This window comes from Hemitrygon akajei, chromosome 12 (assembly GCF_048418815.1).
Source record: "Hemitrygon akajei chromosome 12, sHemAka1.3, whole genome shotgun sequence".
Classification (NCBI taxonomy): Eukaryota; Metazoa; Chordata; class Chondrichthyes; order Myliobatiformes; family Dasyatidae; genus Hemitrygon; species Hemitrygon akajei.
In genome coordinates this window covers 81,989,095-82,011,006 of record NC_133135.1, presented here as the reverse complement: position 1 = coordinate 82,011,006, position 21,912 = coordinate 81,989,095, and the positions used below count along the sequence as shown (strand labels likewise).

General features: G+C 38.2%; 1 protein-coding gene across 2 annotated transcripts in view; it reads right to left on the bottom strand.

Annotated features, from left to right (window-relative positions):
* Nucleotides 1-2,684: 2,684 nt before the first annotated feature.
* Nucleotides 2,685-21,912, bottom strand: part of tsen15 (TSEN15 tRNA splicing endonuclease subunit) — a 48,680-nt gene continuing 29,452 nt past the window's right edge. Inside the window, exons 4-5 of one of the 2 annotated variants that reach the window (XR_012101092.1) lie at nt 3,907-4,146; nt 2,685-3,635 (exon numbers count right to left, since the gene is read on the bottom strand). Coding sequence is in view for 1 of the 2 variants with exons in the window: in XM_073063609.1 (XP_072919710.1) it covers nt 3,963-4,146 (184 nt within the window). In the remaining variant the exon portion in view is untranslated. Of the gene's footprint in view, nt 4,147-21,912 lie in introns of both variants that reach the window. The other variant, XM_073063609.1, reaches the window with a different exon arrangement.

The following is a 21,912-nucleotide window of genomic DNA, read 5'->3' as shown; positions in this document are numbered from 1 at the left end:
CAAAGCCAGAGATCAGGATCAAACCTGAGTCACTAGAGCAGAGAAGCAGCAGCTTTACCAATTGCAACACAGGACTTATATTCGTCAACAGTCTGGGTACCCTGAATCTCCTGTCAGGAGTGGATGAAAATAGATTACACTCACTAGTTCAAAACTACTCTAGAATTAACTTTATCAGGTGAAATCTTGCAAGAGAAACTTGCCACATAGGTCAAACAGTCACCATGCCCTAACCTAACCATAATAATTCTTGTGAAAGACCCTCGGCATGGCTAGCGGCCATGCTTTCCTCACTCCACCTTGTAATCCTCATCAATTACAAACCCTTGCAACAGAAAAACATTACACTCTATCAACAGGTCTACATATGGGTATCAATTGATCCATTTTGAATGATACTAGACTCTTCAGACAGTATTTCTTAGGACAGCTGATCACCTTTATCTATCCTTGTGGGTAGCTTATTCATGTTGTTGGTGCAGAATCTGTATTACTTTCTCCATTGTCCATGCAGAATCAATTATTATCACTGACCAATATGATGTGAATTTTGCTTCGTATCAGTACAGTGCAAAGATATAATATTACTATAAATTACAAAAATAAAAAGTGTAAAATAAAGAAAAAACAAGGTAGTGTTTGTGGACTGTTCAGAAATCTGATGGCAGAGGGCAAGCTGTTCCTGAATCACTGAGTGTGTGTCTTAAGGCTGCTCCATCTGCTCATAAAGAGAGTGCATCCTCCCAAAACCAGTAAACGGTGTCAAATTTAAGTACAGAAAAAACAGCTTCAAGAAAATACCTTCCAAAACTCTATTCACACTGGTGATCTTGAACTTCCAGTTGTGTGTCACATTAACTCTCTACCCCATTTCCACACCACTGCCTGTCCTTGGCCCTCTCTACTGCTGTAGAGAGGCTTAATTCAAATCTTATGCTATTCAGTTTGGTTAGCTTACAACCCAATGGTACGAACACTGAATTTTCCAACTTCAGGTAACCCATACCAAGTGTTCTCGCACACACTCACTTGTCCACCGAGTTCTCTTCTTCCTCGGGATGGATACACTAAGGAGTTAGAAGAATTCATTAATCCCTTCGGAAATCACCTACATCAAACTTATAATATGCAAGAAAACCACCAAGTTTCTTGGGAAACAGGTCATCTAAATTGGTTCAGGTCACCAACAATCACAGTTCAGTAACAAAGCTGCTTTTCACAAGCACTCAGGCTGACTCACATATAGGAAGTCATCATTCAGTATCCTTCTGTGAGCTAGTGCTTTTCCACTGTTAGTAGATCTGTCGATTTTATTTGTACTGTACTGTAAACCTTCTCAAAGCTCTGAGGCTGGGTGTATGGTCTGCCTAAGGGTTTTGGCCCAAAACATCGACTGTAGACTTTTCTATAGATGCTGCCTGACCTGCTGAGTTCCTCCAGCATTTTGTGTGTGTTGCTTGGATTTCCAGCATCCGCAAATTTTCTCTTGCTTGTTTCTTCTTTCTTTGTTCACCTTTCCCATCTCCTCCTCCCCTCACACTCCATGGCCTCATTTGCCCACAATCCCTACCCCTCACCATCGGGTTCCACCTATCATCTATCAGTAGGTGTCCCACCACTCTCTGACTGCCTGCTTTTTTCAGCAATTTTTCTTCTTCTCTCTCAGTGCAAGGTCTTGACCCAAAATATCAGCTACCACCTCATATATCCACAGGAGCTGCTTGAACTGCCCAGTACTTCCAGCATTCAGTTTTGTTCAACAAAACAGTAACTGCTTTCAGTAACTTCTTAAAAGTGCTATTTAAAATCTTGCTAATATCAAATGGCGTGCTGGGTTAGGTCAGTTTCTGTAATTGGTTATATTCCAGCTCACTGGTCTTATCACAGTTGAGGAATTAACACACATGCACCCAGCCTCAGTGCTTTGTAAGTGTTTATAGTACAAACAAAATTCACAAATCTCCTAACAGTGGAAAAGCATTAACTCACGGAAGGATGTACTGAATGATGACTTCCTATATGTGAGTCAGCCTGAATGCTTGTGAAAAGCAGCTTTGTTACTGAACTGTGATTGTTGGTGACTTGAACCAATTTAGGTAATCTGTTTTTTAAGAAACTTGCTGGCTTCCTTGCATATTATAACTTTAATGCAGAAGTGATTTCTGAAGGGATTAATGAGATCTTCTAACTCCATCTTGAGTGTGTCCAAATTCTCCACAAGTAATTAAAATATTTCTAGAAACACCTCAGGATCCACGGATGCTTTATAAAATGACATGCCCTTCTGGATTAGCATGCTAATTCATTCGCTCCATTCGTAAACACGTAAAAGGTTCACAGGGATAAGACTCTAGCACAGCACACAAATTCATTGACTTTCTTCAATTCCACAACCCCAGGAATCAAAGCTTTAATACCAATGTGCATTCACAGCACCTCAAACACAGTAACTGCAGTTATCAAATCTATTTTTGTCAACATGAAGGTTTTGAGATAACCCATGTTAAGACTTCAATTTCAGTCAGTAAATAGACTGTGGAAGATTTACTCACTCTACTTACTCACTAAAATCTCTGGTCATTTTATTACCAACCCATTAAATGCAGAGAATGGAACCCTCATTTGAAACTTGATTCTATTTGGGTTAATATTTTGTAAAGAAACTTACAAAGAAGAAGTTCATCTTTCTATAAAAATTATTTTAATGTAATCTACTCGGTTACAACGCACCATAGATTACTGCCATCATACTGTCAGTAACAAGATGTGATACATTATGCCTATAAAAATTTAGTGAACAGACTCATAACACAGCATAATGGGAACAACTTCTCATGAAGCATATCAGAAATGACAAGTCCAGTTTTGTTATTATAGGTCACTAAATTCCCATTAAAAGCTTATTATCACACCAATAGCATGGCATGGCATTTAAACAATGGCATGGTTTAGTGAGTATTAAGCATAAGCATGTGACTTTTAGCTTGGACTTCTCACTGTTAGATTATTTTATTTTTTATTCTTTCTTTTTAAATACCATTTCATGCCTCACTTGTCCTATATGCAGATACCTGACAGAGGACAGCATGTTTCCATAGCAACAAACCCAATCACAAAGATGTACAACTTCATTATTTTTCTTTCAAAGTTTAACCATTACAACTCTATTACTATGAAATCTAGCATTTCCTAATGGTGGTCAATAATTTACTCATGAATCTTTCCTAGAGTGGTGTTTTTAAAGCTGTTAATATTTATATACATTTACACCTTGCTCTTCAAACAAGTTTGTAGATGTCTGACTCAAAGATGTAGGGTGGACATTAGATCAAAAGAACAACACTCATGCATGTAAGCAGGATGCACATACTTATCTAATTTGGTTTTGTCCATCAAAAACAACATAACTGCAGCAAATGTGAAATGAAAACAGGAAATACTGAAGATATTATTCAAGTCAGGCAGTAATTGTGGAGAGGTAAACAAAAGGTCCACAAAAGCAGTCTGATCTCCACAAACTTTCTGGCAAGGTTTTTATTTTTGCTTTAACCTATGAAGCAGCTCCATGTACACAAATCATGTTCTAACCCCACTTCAGTCAGAAAGGTGCCAGGGATCAGCATGGCTTCCAATCTCTGATGGATAGAAAGGAAAATAGTAACCACAACAAAAATATACTTTAGAAAATTTATAAATTGTTCCAGTATTTATAAAGTCAATGCAGCCCTAAAAAGTTAAAATAATGTTATTTTATGTTAAGTGATTGTTTTGGACTGAAACCAATGAATAAAGCCAATGATTAAAATGAAATGCAACATGGGTTCAGTTTCACTGGACCAAAAAGATAATGACAGGAAAGGGGAGAAGTGGATATTTCCATATGGAATATCAATAAATAGCACATACTTAGCATGCATTTTGGGAAAAGTCATCAGAATGGGATGTAACAAAATGAATAATGGTCATCTCTGAAACTTCTTCCGTTTCTTTTTGCACCGTTTGCTGTCTTCAATAACATCTGGTGGGTCTGGTATAACAAACCCATTAGTCAGCTGATAATACACTACAGTCGAGTCGGAGTCTACAGCGGCCAGGGTAATCTCCTGTTCATTCTCGTTACAGATACAATCCATGATTCTTCTAATCCTAAACAAAAATGAACAAAATGTCAATATATGCTTTGCCTAAGTCATGAAAACTTCAAGTTACAATATTTAAGTAAAAGATATACACAAAGAGCATCAGTAGGCTTTCATATCACTTCAATTTGCTTTTTAAATTTCAAAATAATGTGATGCCTCCCTTATTGAGCCTACAATTATAGAAAACAAATTTCTTTTGTAGCCAAGGCATATGGCAGAAGCTAAGGCAGAAATACTTCAAACACAGGTAACTTGTTTCTCACAAGTATAATCATCGGCATTTATACATTTTTCAAAAACTTAAGTTATTGATAACCTGAACTACAAAAAAAGAGAAAATTGGAATGGAGTTTTGAATGAAATTACGTCTCAAATACACCAGTTTATTGGAAGGCAAAGTGAATGGTGAATTGAATCAGATGAAAAGTTCCCCTGCACTGATTCTTCTGAAAGCTTTACTTCCATAATTATCAGCGATGAAGATCTGAAAAAGGCATTTGCCTGAGATAATCATATGACTGGCTGATGTGAGAAACTGCAACCATACATTAATACAAGGTTTTTCAGTTTTCTACACAGCGAAGGTAACTGCATCCTGCACTGGAACAGACAATATGCACTGCCAGGATCGGTGGCCCTAGCGATAAATACAAAAGGAGCATTCAAAGAGCTCTTGTATAGACACAGTGTGTAGGAAATGAAAGCCTTGCAATCCTTTGTAGGGACTTGTGTCCAGATACCTTACAGGAATTGCAAAGCATCTGTCTGCAAGTACAGGAAAGTACAAAGGATTGAGGCCTACTATCATCAGGGTCTCTCTTCCACCCATCTGAGATGGGTACTCAGGGGCACTGCATATGTAGAGCTCTTAACATTGTCAATGATCCCTCCCATACGTCCAATCTCTTTGACCTCCTACCATCAGGCAAGAGGTACCACAGCATGAACTGTTAGGATGGAAACCCGAGTTTCCTTCCACCACCCAGGTCTCATCACATACGAAGCACCAGTAACATTATACTGTTTACTTTTTAGTTAATGTTATAAATGCATCTTATTATTTGGTGGTAGTAATTTATTTCTGGTAATATTACTTTTTGTGATGTGTGTGTGAGTTATATCTACTGTGTTGTGGACCTTAGTCCAAAGGAACGTTGTTTTGTTTGGCCGTATACATGTGTACAATAAATTGAACTTGAAGGAGACAGGATTAGTTTAGTTGGGCATTTGATTACTAATATAATTAGTTTGACACACGATTGTAGCACAAAGGTCCTGTTCCTGTGTTGTATTGTTCTGTGTTCTACGTACTATATCTGAATTTAAACTGTTTGACGCTGTAATTCCTGGTTACTTTTACCAAGACACATTGGTGCAACTAGTTAGGAGATTTTCTAGTGGGCGTCAATAGAAGTTGGTCAAAGTTTTCTGTGACATGCCGAATTTATGCAAGCTTCGAAGAAAGTCGAGGTGCTATCGTGCCTTCTTTGTGATGACATGCATTGTGACATTGTGCATTAAAGAGACTGATGAACACTCTTAAGATGATACTCATGGCAAGGCAGTGCTTCATTTTATATAAATAATCTGATTACAATTCATTGACATATCCTAAGTCACAAAGTCAAAATTAACTGGACTTCCCCTAAAATAATCTCAGATATTCTGACTGCACCAGATTTAAAAAACTAACCAAAATTATACCTTTGTGTCAACAGAAAAAGAGCAAAAGAATAAAACTGATCAACTAGAAAAGTAGTGTAACTGCTGAAAATCAAATACAAACAGAAAGTGCTGTAAATAGTCAGACTGGCAGAACCCAGGGAGCGAAAGCGTTTAATGTTTCAGATTAATGAGCTTTCATCTCAAAAGTAATTGCTATATCAAATTGCCAAACTTATTGTGAATGAAAAAGGATCCCCTTAGAATGAAAGCCATGGAAAACATTATTCAGTTCCCCTCACATCAAATCTCCCACACACATGAATGGATGCCTTTAATTAAAAGCATTCTACCATTAAAACTACAGATTTATCCAGACTGTGCTGCATTATGTGCACAGTATTGAACTGATGACACTTCAGGTGACTGATTATCTGGTATCCTATCAAATTTGTCCTATGCAATATCAAAAATAACATGTTTTTGTTGAGAGTTAATACAGACTAACTTCATAACGACAGTAATAATTAAACTCCATTCCTGGACCAAGTCAAAAATCTTTAAACACAGAATAGCAAGCCATACTGCAATCACACTGTCCAGCAATCTGGGCTTGATTCCATCTTCTGCACTGCCTGTGTGAATCCTCACATTCGCCTTGAAAGCACATGGTTCAGTTTCCTCCCACTTCTCAAAGGTGTACTGATAGGCAAATTGACCTTAAATTGTTCTTAATATAGGTAGAGGTGGTTTATGGTTGATGAATGAAAGAGGGAAATTAAGTCAGGGAAATACAATTAAGATGAAATGGAAATCAAGAAATTTCAGATACTGGAATTTGGGGTAAAAAAAAACTAACAGCTGGAGAAACTTAACAGGCTGGGCAGCACCTGTGGAAACAGCAGGATCATCAACCTTTCAAGTTAAGACCCTGCAGAGAAGACAGAGTATAGAGCTAGAGTAATATACCCTGCAGAGAGTATAGATGAAACAGCCAGTTTTTCAGATGTGAGGGAGAGGGGTGAAGCAGGTTATCCCTTTATACAGGCAGTTCTGTGACCAAGGTTCTGATACAGCTTTTGCTTAAGGTTTCTGAGAAATTTAGTATATCATTTTTCTCTGTCATACCACAAAATAAAGCTGCTATGGATAATGAAAAATCATGATTTGTATGTAATTTATTCTCTATAAAGCATGTCATTACATTCTGATTGGGAAACAAAGACAACGATATTAATGCAGCTTTTCTTTATCTCTTCTACAAATTCTCAAAGCATTTGAGAACTGAATCATTTCAGCTGTTTCACTCATTTTTAAATGATCGAGCCTATTAGCATTTAAATCAACTGAAATATGCTGAGGAAACATGAAAAACATGATCAACCAAAACAAATTTAGTTACATGGTACATAAAATAATAGTTTTAATAGCTGAGAAAAGAATTCTCCATTTGAAGAAAAACATAAATCAAAGAATACATTGGTCTATTGAGGAGAAACTTCATATCAATAATACAATTATGCATTTTGCGTCATGCATTACATAAATATGTTTATTCATGAACAATGAACAAGAGATATGTATAAATAAAATGCAGAGAAGATATTTATTCTAATCAGTTGAAATACTGGATCCAATTGAACTAACATATTCATGGCAAACTGCTTCACTTGATATCACTGAATATGTAAATATATTAAATCACTGTTTCAAAAATCAAAAAATAATTATACCAAAAGGTTTTTAATAGAATTCAGTAACTGCCAATTAATTAGATAATTTATGCAAAAAATGGTATCAATTAGGCTATTTAGGAAAAAAAATCTATCTTTGTTACAGTAAACATTATTTCAAAATTCAAAGATACTTGTGTTTCAGTAGTTACTTTCTTGTGTTTACAAACCAAGACAGAAATATGAAAAGAACTGCACCCAACTTTAAACAATAAGCAAGTTGTCTCGGGAAGCTAGTAAATCAGGTTGAACACTGGCTTGATCATAGTTCTTAGGCTCATTGGGTAATAGTAAAGAGCCAATACTTATGGGCCGAAGTAGGGTGACATCAACAAGCAGACACAAGATCAGGAATAGACTAGATAAAGGCTTCCCTTTCGCTCCTCCAATGTGTCTTTGCCAAAGCAAAAGAAAACTGGTTGCTGGGAATCTGAAATAAAGGTACATTTTGGAAATGCTCAGCAGGTCTGGCAGTATCTGTAGAGGCTTGAAGATTCAGGTAGATGACCTTTCATCTGGATGCCACCTGTTCTGCTGTGTAATTCCATTATTTCCTATTGTTTTCACAATTTCAGAACAACAGCTTGTAACTTATATCACATGATTTATTTATGACCCAATTTTCCAACTATCAATGTACGCTACTTTTTTTAAATCACTAGATTTTACAGATTTATTTCCATTTTGTACTTCCCCACCTCCCTTCACCCACTTGTCAACTGGTCTATCTATCCGTCTCCTTTGCTTGATATTTGAGTACAAGCTTTTCATCTCTGGCATCCGACACATCTCATGAAGAACATTTATGCAGCGCAGATATTGTTAAACTTCTGAGAGCCTATAGTGCTCAATTTTTAAATTCAGTTTTAGCGTTTTGCTTTTGTGCTGCGATTAGACAAGTTCTATCCATGGATCCAAGTTTTTCAATATTAGACCAAGAGTACTCAAAGCCCATTTCTAGGTTTAGTAGCATATAGAAAGAAACTTGCATTACAGTAATATGATTGGAACTCAGATCTCGCACAGCCCCATACCACACTGGAGCCAGCATGTCTATAATAGCATAAAGAGGAGGGAAGCAATGTACTTAAAGAAAAAATGATTGAACTCCATTACATTCAGTCAATTGCATTCAAAATTAGAGCAATAAGAGATGCCCCATGCAAGGTTTGGGCAATCACCAATTCAAATCAAGAATTAAGCAACGATTAAATTTTCTCCTGATATGAAGTACAAGAAATTTCTCTCTTGACCATTCACCAACAGGAAAAGATCAACTACCCTATCACATCTTCCCTATATGATGTTATTTAGAGCATTGAGGCTACTTAGCTTTTTACTTCCTCCTTTCACCCCAGGCATTACTACAGCCTCACTTGTCTGGAAAAGGAAAGGGTGGTGTTTACAAGGGAAAAAAGTGAAACTCTGCCCTCTTCTACCCTTAATCAACTAAGACCATTCCAGGTCATATGGACTAAATCACCAAAAGAGCCACTCTTTCCTGTCCTCTCAATGCTCAAAAGGGGAAAAATTGTGAATGCCTGCCTAAGCACACATCAGTTATTTCCTATCCACTTGAATTGTGTTCACTTGTATTTGTCAGGTCTGCTGTGAGACAATCACGACATCAAGGACACCATTGTTGGCTTTAGAGTAGTTTATCCCCAATGAATACATTATGTAGATGCCTCAGCAGGACAAGGTTTTAGCCAGATTACTATCAAAACAAATCTGACAATGTGGCCTTAATAGCTGAACTTCCTCCTCTGTGCACATGGCCTAGTTACTAACATTGGCAGAGAATTAAATAATGGACTTGTTGGCTTGAGGCAGTGTACGCAGTTTTTTTGTTTCCTCTGCATATCACAAGGGACACTACTGTAATGATTATAAAACTAAAATGAAGAGTGTCCTTCTTTCAAGCACTGAATTTTTATGATGCGATTGGCCAGGTAGCTTGAATTATATGTATTTTTGAAGTGGACCGTTCAGCCCATTATATTTATGCCTGTTCTCAACCGACTCATTTCCCTTTTGTTAAAATGACCTTTTGAGAACTGGTTCTAATATCACAGCAAGATTTAGCCAGATGCATTCACTTCTGATAGCCCTATCAAAAACAATGAAACTAACGGTAATTAACAACTTCAGACTTTAAGGGAGATGGGCTGTTAAGCTCAGCCATCCAGAGTCGTTATACATGTTAGTCACTCTGCAATTCACTTTTGAAAGTAGTATCCCACAGTATAGATCATACTTTAAATGTATTAGATGATACCATTTCACCAAACACACCCCATAAAGTGAGTTTGTGATCACACTACCAGTCCAAGAAAGTAATAAACTTCTGTTACTGAGAAACAACCTCTCCAGCACTGAAAATTGACTATTAAATGTGAAACACTATTCTTCAGGTTTGAATTTAACAATTTTAAAGCGGAGATTATTCTTTTTCTCCTCAGTGCAGTTTTTCCTTGTTTTTTTGGATTCCAACTTGCACCAAATTCACCTTGATGAATTTACGCAATCTTTGTATTTCTTGTGTTGCTAATTTTGCTATTTCCGATGGCATTCCCATGGAGCAAAAAAACCCCTCTCTACCTAATTATATCATTAGCAGCTTACCCCAGGTGTATATCTTCACACAAAATACTGAACATTAATAGAAGACTGATTTAATTACTTTGCTACAAAAATTGTAGACATATGATACACCTTATTGCTTATAAAAGGATTCCCACGTAGAATGGCAGCCAATTATGATTCAATGCCCTTCCTGAATTCTGCCAAGTTTGAATGAACTAAAACCTTTTAGATAATGGTATTAAGCAAAACCTCATCAAATGAGCAATGGACAGCTAAATATAGTTATAATATTCCTACAAGCAGCACTGATACTGGAGATTTCCTGTCCAGATGGGTAGAATGTGGATTTACATTTCTTATCTTCCACTCCTGATGTCTAACTGCTTCAGTCTTTGACATGCACCATCTTTCTCATACATAACTTTATGTATTGCACTGTACCGCTGCCACAAAAAATAACAAATTTCATGACATATGTGAGTAACTATAAACCTGATTCTGATAGGGGTCACTATTGTGGACGGAGAGTGGGAAGGGGAATCATGGTTTTAGGGAAAAGGGAAGGGAGGAGGGAAGGAGCAGGAAGCAGGAAGCACCAGAGAGACATTCTGTAATGATCAATTAACCGATTGTTTGGAAACAAATTACCTTGCCTGGCATGCCGCAGGGCTTGGCGTGCAGCACCCTCACCAACCCCACCCCCGGCACTTCCACTCTGCCACTTGTGCCACACCTCTCCTGCAGCACTCCACCCTCGCCACTTCCAATATCCTTTGCTCCTGCCAGATTTACAAACTCACTCTCCATTCTACATGTGCCCAAGATCTTTGCACAGTATTTTATAATCTATATATCATGTATGAATGACAATTTTCCTTATAAATTTTGATCTTGACTTAACGGAAAAAGAGCACAAAATTACACATAGCAGTGATAAAGCTAACTGGAAGTGTAATACTGTATAATGTTTGTTGTTCCACTAACTTCTTCCTGAATACAGTCGGCCCTCCTTATCCGCAGATTCCGCATGCGCGGATTCAACCAACCGCGGATCAGGAAAACCTGGAAGTTCTCTCTCCAGCACTCATTGTTTGAGCATGTACAGACTATTTTTTTCTTGTCATTATTCCCTAAACAATACAGTATAACAACTATTTATATAACATTTACATTGTATTGGGTATTATGAGTGATCTAGAAATGACTTAAAAGTACAGGCAGCCCCCAGATTATGAACTAGTTCTGTTCCTGAGTCCGTCTTTAAGTCGGATTTGAAGTCGGAACTGAAGTCGGAACAGGTACATCCGGTATTATTTAGCGTCAGTCAAACGTTTTTCTTAGTATATAGTATATATTTTACCTTTCTATGCACATAAAACACTTAAGAAACGTATGTATTTCAATAATTAAACCACTGCATTGCTTAGAAATAACTGTAGCTTTCATCAGGGCAGGGCCTTTCACATGCTCCATTAAAATTGTTCCGATCATTGACCAACTGTAGTCTAACGCTTTTCCAATGACCGGTGGTGTTTCACCTCTTTCCGATCGCTTCCACCTTATTTTCAATCGTGATTATTTTCATGAACAGTAACACTGCAGATTCAGAGCTGCGCCGGGTCCTAAAGACCACTGCACTGAAACAGGTTAAATAAAGGGCTTGAGCATCTGCGTTTTTTGGTATCCGCGGGGGGGGGTCTCGGAACCAATCCCCCGCGGATAAGGAGGGCCGAATGTATTGAATAATTTTCTGTATATTGGTCAAAATTTAAAAATGGGACTAAATAAAACTCAATAAAGTAGCATGTATACAGAACTGTAACTTGTGCAAATCTCTTAACACTTACATCTGCATAATTGATAAGGAAAGAGAATACATTATTTCATCCATGCACAAGGATATGTTCGTAGTTATATACATTTCAGAAACAAAGGAGGAGACAATGGATGTTTTTTACCATCATAGATAACAGAACATAAAATCCAAAAGCAAATACTCAACCAGTCAGGCAGTATCTGTGGGAAGAAAAAGAAAGTTAGCATTTCAAGTCAATAACCTGACATTAATCAGAAACAATGGGCTGCAGCATATTCACCTCTCAGTTCTCCTTCTGTGTTAGCTAAGTTCTGACCTTAGCAATTGTCATTGAAACACTGAAGTCAGAGCAAATTGGAGGTCATATACTTAACTAGTATTTTTGCTAAGTCCAGCAGCAAAAGAAAAAGAGATTGAGCGGACTTCATATCAGACCCGAGTTACATGTCAGGGTCAGCTGCTATTGCAACACAGCTGAATTCGTTTGAATGAAATCACCATTATTTTAAAAACAAGCAGCTTACCTTTGTTTATTTTCCTCTGTTTTTGAACGGATGCAGATTAAGATATTCATAAGTAATTTATTTAATTTTCTAATGTTTAAAAAAAATGCACATTCAAATTTGAAGGCTTTTTAAATGTCTCCAATTAACAGGCCTCTGACAGCAGAGATCTATCCAAAGTTTGTAAGGTTACCTAGGGCAGGAGTTTACAGCATGAGGTCCACAGACCTCTTGCTTGATGGTATTGGTTCATCCAAAGTATAAAAAAATGTTGGGAACCTCTTATCTGGGCCTTGCTGACTGAGGTTCAGTCAACACTTTCAGACTGCTCTACTTTGTGGAATGGCCACCCTATAGTTCGTCAAGTGGTCCTGCAGGTCTAGAAGTTAAGCTTAGTCTCGGGAAATGTACAGGTTGAAAATATGGGTGATGGGCCACCCCACCTCTATCGGTGCTGTGAAGCCTGCTGAGTATTCACAACATTTGTTGGTTTATTCACTGGAATCAAAGCTTTCTACTGATGGTGGCAATTTTTCCCCAGCAATTCCAATAATTATTAGTTTAATTGGTTCCTCCTCCAACAATTACAACGAACAATTGCGCAGCTGCTTTGAACTAAAGAGGATTTATTGCAGGATATGAAGTGACAAACAAAGGTGAACCAAAAGCAGAGTGATTTATTGGGAAAAACGTGTATCCAGAAATAACCTGTTTCTGCATAATTTTAAAAATTGAGAAGTCATTTCTTCAATATTAAGTCATTAACAATGAAAACAATAATATAACTTCTATATAGATGAAAACAATAAATAAATGCATAGTCCATCGATACTGAATTAATCTCTGTTGTTATGTGCATTTAATTTCCAGTTAAGGGATCCCTTTCTTTAAAACAAAAGTAAGTCTGCATATTGTGAAATATGTTAAGCTTCTGGTGCCAGGGAACACCACCATAAAGTCAAGAATGTACAAGGTGACATTGGAATAGTTGGGTTCAGTGCCAACTTCAGGTATTGTATATGGAGGTTACTGGTTCTTCCTGCAACCATTCTAGGTACTCTGGATTACTTCCACATCACGAAGATGGGCTGATTGGTAGGTTAATAAGCTACCCCTAGTGTTGGTGAAATTTCTCACTCTCCATTTCTGATCCCTTTATGAGGATTGGTTCGTGTTCTCTGTGATCTCTGTCTCAGAGGCCGATGTCAGGCTGTCTTTAAAGAGGGTGAGCCCTCTTTAAGGTGGCAGGCCCCGATGGAGTACGTGGTAAGGCTCTGAAAACTAACTGGCAGGAGTTCTCAAGGACATTTTCAACCTCTCACTGCTATGGTCAAAAGTTCCCACCTGCTTCTAAAAGGCAACAATTATACCAGTCCCTAAGAAGAGTAGGGTGAGCTACCTCAATGACCATCATCTAATAGCACTCACACCTACAGTGATGAAATGCTTTGAGAGGTTGGTCATTGCTAGAATGAACTCCTGCCTCAGCAAGGACCTGGACCTACTGCAATATGCCTATTGCCACAATAGGTCTACAGCAGACACAATCTCAATGGCTCTTCAAACAGCCTTAGATCACCTGGACAATACAAACACCCACATCAGGATGCTGTTCGTTGACACAGGATGCTCAGTGTTTAACATCATCATTCCCACAGTCCTGATTGATAAGCTACAGAACCTAGCCTCTGTACCTCCTTCTGCAATTGCATCCTTGACTTGTTAACCAGTGGACCACAATTGGATTGGTGATAATATCTCCTCGGTGGAATTCATCACTGGTGCATCTCAAGGATGTGTGCTTAGCCCACTGCTCTGCTGCCTCTATACCCATGACTGTGTGGCTAGGTATAGCTCAAATGTCATCTATAAATTTTCTGATGATACAACCATTATCGGTAGAGTCTCAGATGGAGATCAGAGGGCATACAAGAGTGAAGTATACCGCCTAGTTTAGTGGCATCGCAGCAACAACTTTGTACTCAATGTCAGTAAGATGAAAGCTGATTGTGGACTTCAGCAAGGATAAGACGGGGGAACATAAACCAATCCTCACAGGGATTAAATGAGGGGGGGGGGAGGAAGGGGGAGAAGAGAAGAGAGGAACAGAAAGAAAGAGAAATTTCAAGTTCCTGGGTATCAAAATCTCTGCGGTTCTAACCCACCTCCAACATATCAATAAAGAAGGAGATGGAAGAGATTTTGTTTGTCACCTATAGATGTACCATGGAGAGCATTCTGACAGGCTGCATCACTGTCTGGTATGTAGGGGAGAGGGCACTGAACAATACCAAAAGCAGCTACAGGAAGTTGTAAAATTAGTCATCTCCATCTTGGGTACTAGCCTCCATAGTATCCAAGACATCTTCAAGAGGCAATGTCCATTATTAAGGACCCCCATCACCCAGGACATGCCCTCTTCTCATTGTTACTGTCAGGAAGGATGTACAGAAGCCTGAAGGCACACACTCAGCAATTCACGAACAGCTTCTTGCCCTCTGCCATAAGATTCCTAAATAGACATTGAACCCATGAACACTACCTCGCTTTTTTAAAAGATATGTATTACTGTATTTCTGTTTTCACACTATTTTCATATATATATTTACTGCAATTGATTTACTTACATTGTTTCTTTCTATATTATGTATGCATTGAACTGCTGCTGCTAAGTTTACAAATTTCACAACACATGCCAGTGATAATAAATCTGATTCTGGTAGGTACCATGAGAATGAAGGGAAATTGATGGGCATAAGAACCAGGTAGAGTGGAGGGAAATAAGAAAGGAATGGGACAAATGAGTGGCTCCACTGCAAGCCAGTGAAGAGATAATGGCTTACTAACTGTTGTTATAAGTTACCAAGAACTTGGAGAAAAACTTTGTTATCCGACCATCAGGTATTTGGTTCGTCCAATGAAGGGAAAACCATTTTACTAAACTGGAAAACGTGCAATTGAATTTCTGCTTCATTTAAAAGCATTTGCATTCCTGTTTCAAAAGTCCTGCCAATCATGATGGGGGGATGGGGAATAGCCAGGGTTATGGAAGAAAGAAGATAATTTAAAACTTATCATCAGAAAAAATCCAAATGAGCTGGAGAAACAGGGAAAATAAACTGAAGTCCTTACCAAAAGCAGGGTAAAAGAAGTGCCTTCAAGAAAGCTGTGAGGGTTTGTGAGCCTGTAACAGATACTGGCCAGCTATCCCCACCCTTGCGCTGCAGCCCCAGATGTCAAGATGAGCCCAATATGAACTCTGTGAAAGTGGCACATTACTTCTCTAGCTCTCCATTTCCGGTTCTTCCACTGCAGCATATAGTGAAAAAAATATTGGAAAAGCCAATAATGAGAGAAACAAAGAGTAGTACAAATATGGAGAAGACTGACCGACCTTTGTGCAATTTATTTTTCCCAGGTGTAGCTATCAACCGGTGAATTTTCTGACAGGTCCCATTTCAAGCTTTACAATAAGAGGAGCAATGAAAACCATGAACTGTTTCTCTCTTCACTGATGCTGATAGTTCTGCTGAGTATTTCTGGCTTTACTTCAATCTTAGTGGACTGCATAATAGTTTATTCAAACTTACTGTAAAGAATAGCAATTAGATTGAGCAAAGTAACGTGGCCATAGAATACACATATTCCACAGCAAAATCAATGGTTTCTTTGAGCCAACTCTGCGTGTGAATATTTCCACATCCAGTTTGACATAGTCTGATTAACACAGAAGCAACCGGTTTGGCTCATGTCTATGATATCTCTGTTCCATTACAGGCTCTTCAGTGATATTGGGCACAGTATCTGGTCTGAAACAGCCCACTAAAGTGGGCCCATTGCACTGATGTCATTTGCAACCTTTTAGCTGTCTGCACTGCCCTCAACCAATTCTATTTCTTCCACTAAGGCCACATATCAGGAGTGTACACAACTCCCATCTCCAGTTCTTTGCCAATAGTTGCTTGTGTGTCATAGCTGATTTTTCTGTCAGTAGCTTTTTGCTTGCCTTAAACTTATTTTAATTTATTGAGATACAGAATACCACCCAGCAATATCATGTTTTAACCCTAGCCTAATCACAGGACAATTTATAATGACAATTAACCTACCAACCGGTATGTCATTGGATTGTGGGAGGAAACCAGAGCACCCAGAAGAAACCCAGGCAGTGACAGGGAGAACATACAAACTCCTTTCAAGCAGCAATGGGAACTGAACCTGGGTTGTTGGTACCATAAAGCATCATGCTAACCACTACAGGACCGAGCTTCCCAACTTCTCATGCTCAAATAGCTGACTTTGGTTATTGAAGACCAGGTGTCCAACATGATACCCACTTCCTCTGTTTTAGGAGACAACATCTATAATGGATGCTGATCTCAATAAAATTTAACATTTTGTTTTACTCTACTGTGCGGCTGCTTGACTGTCATCACCATTCTTAAACTCACTTCCATGAATGGCAAAGTGAAATATTTCATTAGAGTGGTAGCAGTCATTATGCACATAGATTGAAAGTAAATATTGACTGCCCCCTTTTTACATGTTCTTTACTAAAATTAGTGGATAGAGTAAACATCGATCATTGAATCATTTTTAATTTCCCAGTGCCTAAAATCCTAATGATGTCGTGGGATGTCATAGTACTCTAGAGAAGTGAGAAAGTAGTTCAAGAAATAGTTGCGAAGGCTGAGTAAAGTGTGATGAAGGACACAATAACTATCAGTGTTTTAAAAAAATTGTAGATCTGTTAACTAATGTGCTAATGTGTAAATTCTCCTTTTGATTGACTCAGGTTCAACTGTTATATTAGTATCAAACAGAAGTAAATTAAAATCAGAAGCTTTATACATATTCATGCTGCTGTTAAATAACCTTGAAGTGCATTTCTTTCCCTCAACCAATGCTTTCTCCATGTGTTCACTCTAAAAAAAAAATGTAGGACTCACTCCTTTCAAGCAAATTGAAAAATTCACAGTAATTGCCATAAAAGAAGCCTTAAAATATTTAATGCTAAAAGCATGACGACATTGCAGTAGAAATTTCAGGTAGTTTGCTCAGAGATTTATAATCTAAGCATGGTGTTTTTCACTTTAAGTTATACCAGTATCAGGTTATATTTGGAAACCAAGGTATCCTCTTCACAGGGTATTCACAATTGAACAGAACTTCTCAGAACACAGTCTGGTTTTATGTTCAGAGTGACCCATTTCCAGTTTGGGTTGCAGAATCTGTGTTTTAAAGTTATTTAGTGACATTGAATATGGCCACATCAGTAAAATGTTTCAAAGCCACACATTCCCTAATCTTAATCAATCTTCTCTAATAATTGTATGTGAATCACATTTAGCACAAGCTTGTGTTTTGAAGCTCTTTAAATACATGACATCAGTCATTTTGAGAACAATATTATTAAATGCACTTGCACATTCTTGTTACAAGCATCACTGTCCGAGCATCTAAATTATAATCTAAATTATAGATTATCTTAATGATAATTCATGGCTACAAAGCTCTGCGGAAATTTATCGACTCATAATAAGCAAGCCATACTATTGTAAGATTATGCAGGTGAAGTTTGGTGACAAAAATCACATACATAATGCAAATACAAATTAGCCAATGGAAATTTTGACAAGCTGTATATTTTATACTGTCACAACACAAAATAACAGTCTTTCCAGGTGAGGCAACACTTTACTTGCAAATCTGTTGGGGTCATCTACTGTATCTGGTACTCCTATGCAGCCTCCTCTACACTGGTGAGACCCAACATAGATTGGGGGACTGCTTTATCAAGCTCCATCCGCAAGACAGGAGCAAAAGACAGGATTTCTCAATGGCCAACTATTTTAATTCCTCTCCTGTTCCCATTCTGACATATTGGTCCATAGCCTCCTCTGTAGTTAAGAAGATGAGTAGTTCCTAGGCATACACATCACCGAGGATATCACAGCAGTGCCTCTTTTGCCTCAGATAGCTGAATAGGTTTGGCATGAGTCCCAAAATGCTCAGGACTTTCTTACAGGGACACCATCAAGAACATCCTGACTGGTTGTGTTACTGCCTGAAACCCTCAATTGCAGAGCACTACGGAGAGTGGTGTGGACAGCTCAGTGCATCTATTCAGGACATTTACAGCAGCAGGTGCATAAAAAGGGTCTGGAGGATCATCAGGGACTCCAACCACAGCAACTGTAAAGATTCCATCTGGCAAACTGTACCACAGCATTAAGGCCAGGACCAACAGGCTCCAGGACAGCCTCTTTCACCAGGCCAACAGATTTTCAATACACATTGATCTAACTGCATATCTGACTGTACACACATGAACACAAAACAATTCTGTATACAATCTTAGTGTTTGGGGCAATATCATCCCACATTTCCCCTCTTTATTGCTTGTACATAGCGACGTAACAAAGATTTGTACTCCCTCATGTTCTGAGATGGATGTAAGAAATAAAATTCTAAATCCAAATTTACTGCCATGATGAAGCCCATCTCAGGTTGGAGCAGAAACACCTCATATTCCCTCTTTTTCTCTTCCTTTTTCCTCTCTCTTACTCTGGCCTCTTACTTCTTCTCCTCACCTACCTATCACCTCCCCTGGTGCTCCTCCTCCTCCTCCTCTTTCACCCATGGTCCACTCTCCTCTCCTATCAGATTCCTTCTTCTCCAGCCCATTACTCTTCCACCCATCACCTCCCAGTTTCTGACTTCACTCCCCACCCCTCCTTACCCAACCCATCTGGCTTTACCCATCACCTTCCAGCTTGTCAAGCTTACCCTCTCCCCACCATCATTTGCTGGCATCTTCCCCCTTCCTTTCCAGTCCTGAAGGGTCTCAGCTCAAAATGTTGACTGCTTATTCATTTATGTAGATGCTGCCTAACCTGCTGAGTTCCTCCAGCATTTTGTGTGTGTGTTGCACAAAATAACTTGAAATTTCATGTGAAAGAAAGGCGCCAGAGTTGGACCTCCATCACAGAACAAACATGTCTAACCTTCCAGAGTGGGACAGAAAAATTAATGATGAATCATGATCCCATTCAGAGGGGTTTACTATTTGCCCAAGAGGTGCAGCTTTGAAAAGGACAAAGTCAGCACCATCAGTAACCACGATTATGAGTGTTTAATATCAATAGAACTCTTCAAGAAACTGAAAAATCCAAAGGGAGCTTGGAAAGTTCAGAAATCCAGTTGCAAATTACATTCTTTTGGCCCAGGTGTAGTTTTGGGAGAGAGGTCTCCGGTGGTATCACAGTTTCACCACATAAGCTTAAAGATTAAGGATTTTCAAGGAGCGATGAGAGGGTGCATGAAGGAAGATGCCAGGAAAGCCGGGGAAGAGATTCTTACATATGATGGCAGTTAGGCCAATGGCACAAGCACTGTGACTGGCGATGACATGCTGTTGAAAGCCCAGCCAGAGAGAACAAAAAAAAACTACTTTGCTAATTAAATTTATGTTGCATTGAAACATTTTTGAGAAATTAATGTGAATGCTATGAACACAAAATATGAAACCAAGTCACATCAGGAGAAATTATAGCAGTTGCCCAAAAGTTTAATCAAGGTAGTAGATTTTAAGGAATTCCTTAAAGGAGGTAATAGAAGTATAAGGCAATAAATCAAGTCTGATCTCAAGATAAAACATCGAGTCTCTTGCATAGAGCTAAAGGTATAACTGCAAAAGAGGCTTAGCTACATTTTTCACCACATCATTAATTAAACTGCTTATGGAATATGACCTGCTTAGCAGGAGAGCAAGTGATAAAAATATTGTTGTTACAGGTTTATTTTTAGTTTTTATTTTGTGTTTACTGGAGATTAGAGACAAAAAGCACCAGCAACACCTGGTGTGAATATATGGTGATCACCACCAGCAGTACTGTCAATAGCTCATTTATATCATGTGAGAGAATGTCCATGATCAGAAATGGAATGGGAATCATCACTATTATTGAAACAAAAAAAAAAGAAAAAAAAACAGGATTCTGAATATATTTGAACCTACTTTTACTAGAATAGTTTACTTTCTTTCAGTTTTTGACACTTTGCCACTGCTCTCTGAGGAATACTCTACTGGGTGAAACGTCCCTTTCCCAAATAGGTTTTCTGCTCATGTTTTGCCTTCTCCACTTGCATTACTCGTTTCCTTGTGTGTAGTGGTCAATCATTCCCTGAAAGTTGCTCATCTCCTTCCTCAGTTTAGCACTATTTTGGTTAATACAGTTTCTCTATTAATCCAGCCAGTTCCATCCAACTCTACTAAATATTACATGTCCAGAATCTAGAATAATCCTACATAAAACATCTACAGTACAAGAATGATAATGCTCAGCCATTTTAGTGATGACACCCCAGCAACATGCATGGTACTGACTGACATACAATAGAGGCACACACAAAAAAAATATCAGAATTGCTTTGAAATGTCTCATGTACTTTAATTACCTTGAACCTGAAAAGCCCTAACATGTGAAGTATAAATCAAGAGCACTTTCTTATCACATTTCAGCAACAATACCTCATTAATGACGAGACAAGCGGTGTGGTGAAAGCAATGAGCACCTATGGAACTATAGGACATCTTGCAATAGTTTTCTCATTGAATCATGAAAACAAAATAAATGAGTTAGAACTGAAGTCAATGTCAGGATGACCAAAGAGGGAATTGCTGCATAGAATGAATTCGTTCATCAGTATTAATTAATTATCCAAAAAATTCTCTTAATCAATCTGGCTTTTAACAGACAGTAAGGTTGGCTCTGATTGACTGTTATTAACAATCAGGTTACTGTGCTAAAACTAAGTCACAGCAAAAGAAACTTTCACAATCATTGAGTTTTCAAAGTTCAAAGATCAAAGTTAAATTTATTTATCAGAATACATATACGTCACCACATATGCCCCAAGATTCTTTTTCTGTGGGCATACTTAGCAAATCTGTAGAACAGTAACTGTAAGGCTCAATGGACAACAAATTGTGCAAATATAAATATTATTAAATAGCAATAAATAACAACCATTAAAGTGAGACCATTAGTTACACAAGTAGCATGTGTATTTTCCCCCTTTTGTTCAAAAGCCTGATGGTTGAGCCTGTTCTTGAACCTGGTAGTGCAAACCCCAAGGCACTTGTACCTTCTACCAGATGGCAGCAGTGAGAAAAAAAGCTTGGCCTGGGTGGTGAAGATCTTTGATGATGGGTTTTAAGTCACCTTTCAATAAATTCTCTAGCCTCAGTTAGTGAGCAAGCTTTCCACCAATCGACATTCTGGCTTAAATACAAGAGATAATGGAACAAAGTTTGTATTATGTATTCAGAGCAAGGAAGCAGAATTAAAAATACGATCAGCAGTATCATCAGCAGACACTGATGAGTCAGCAGTGGAAAAATATCCGGGCGCAGATTCCAAGGCATGCATTAACAGAATACGAAGGATCTAATTTCACTCTTTATG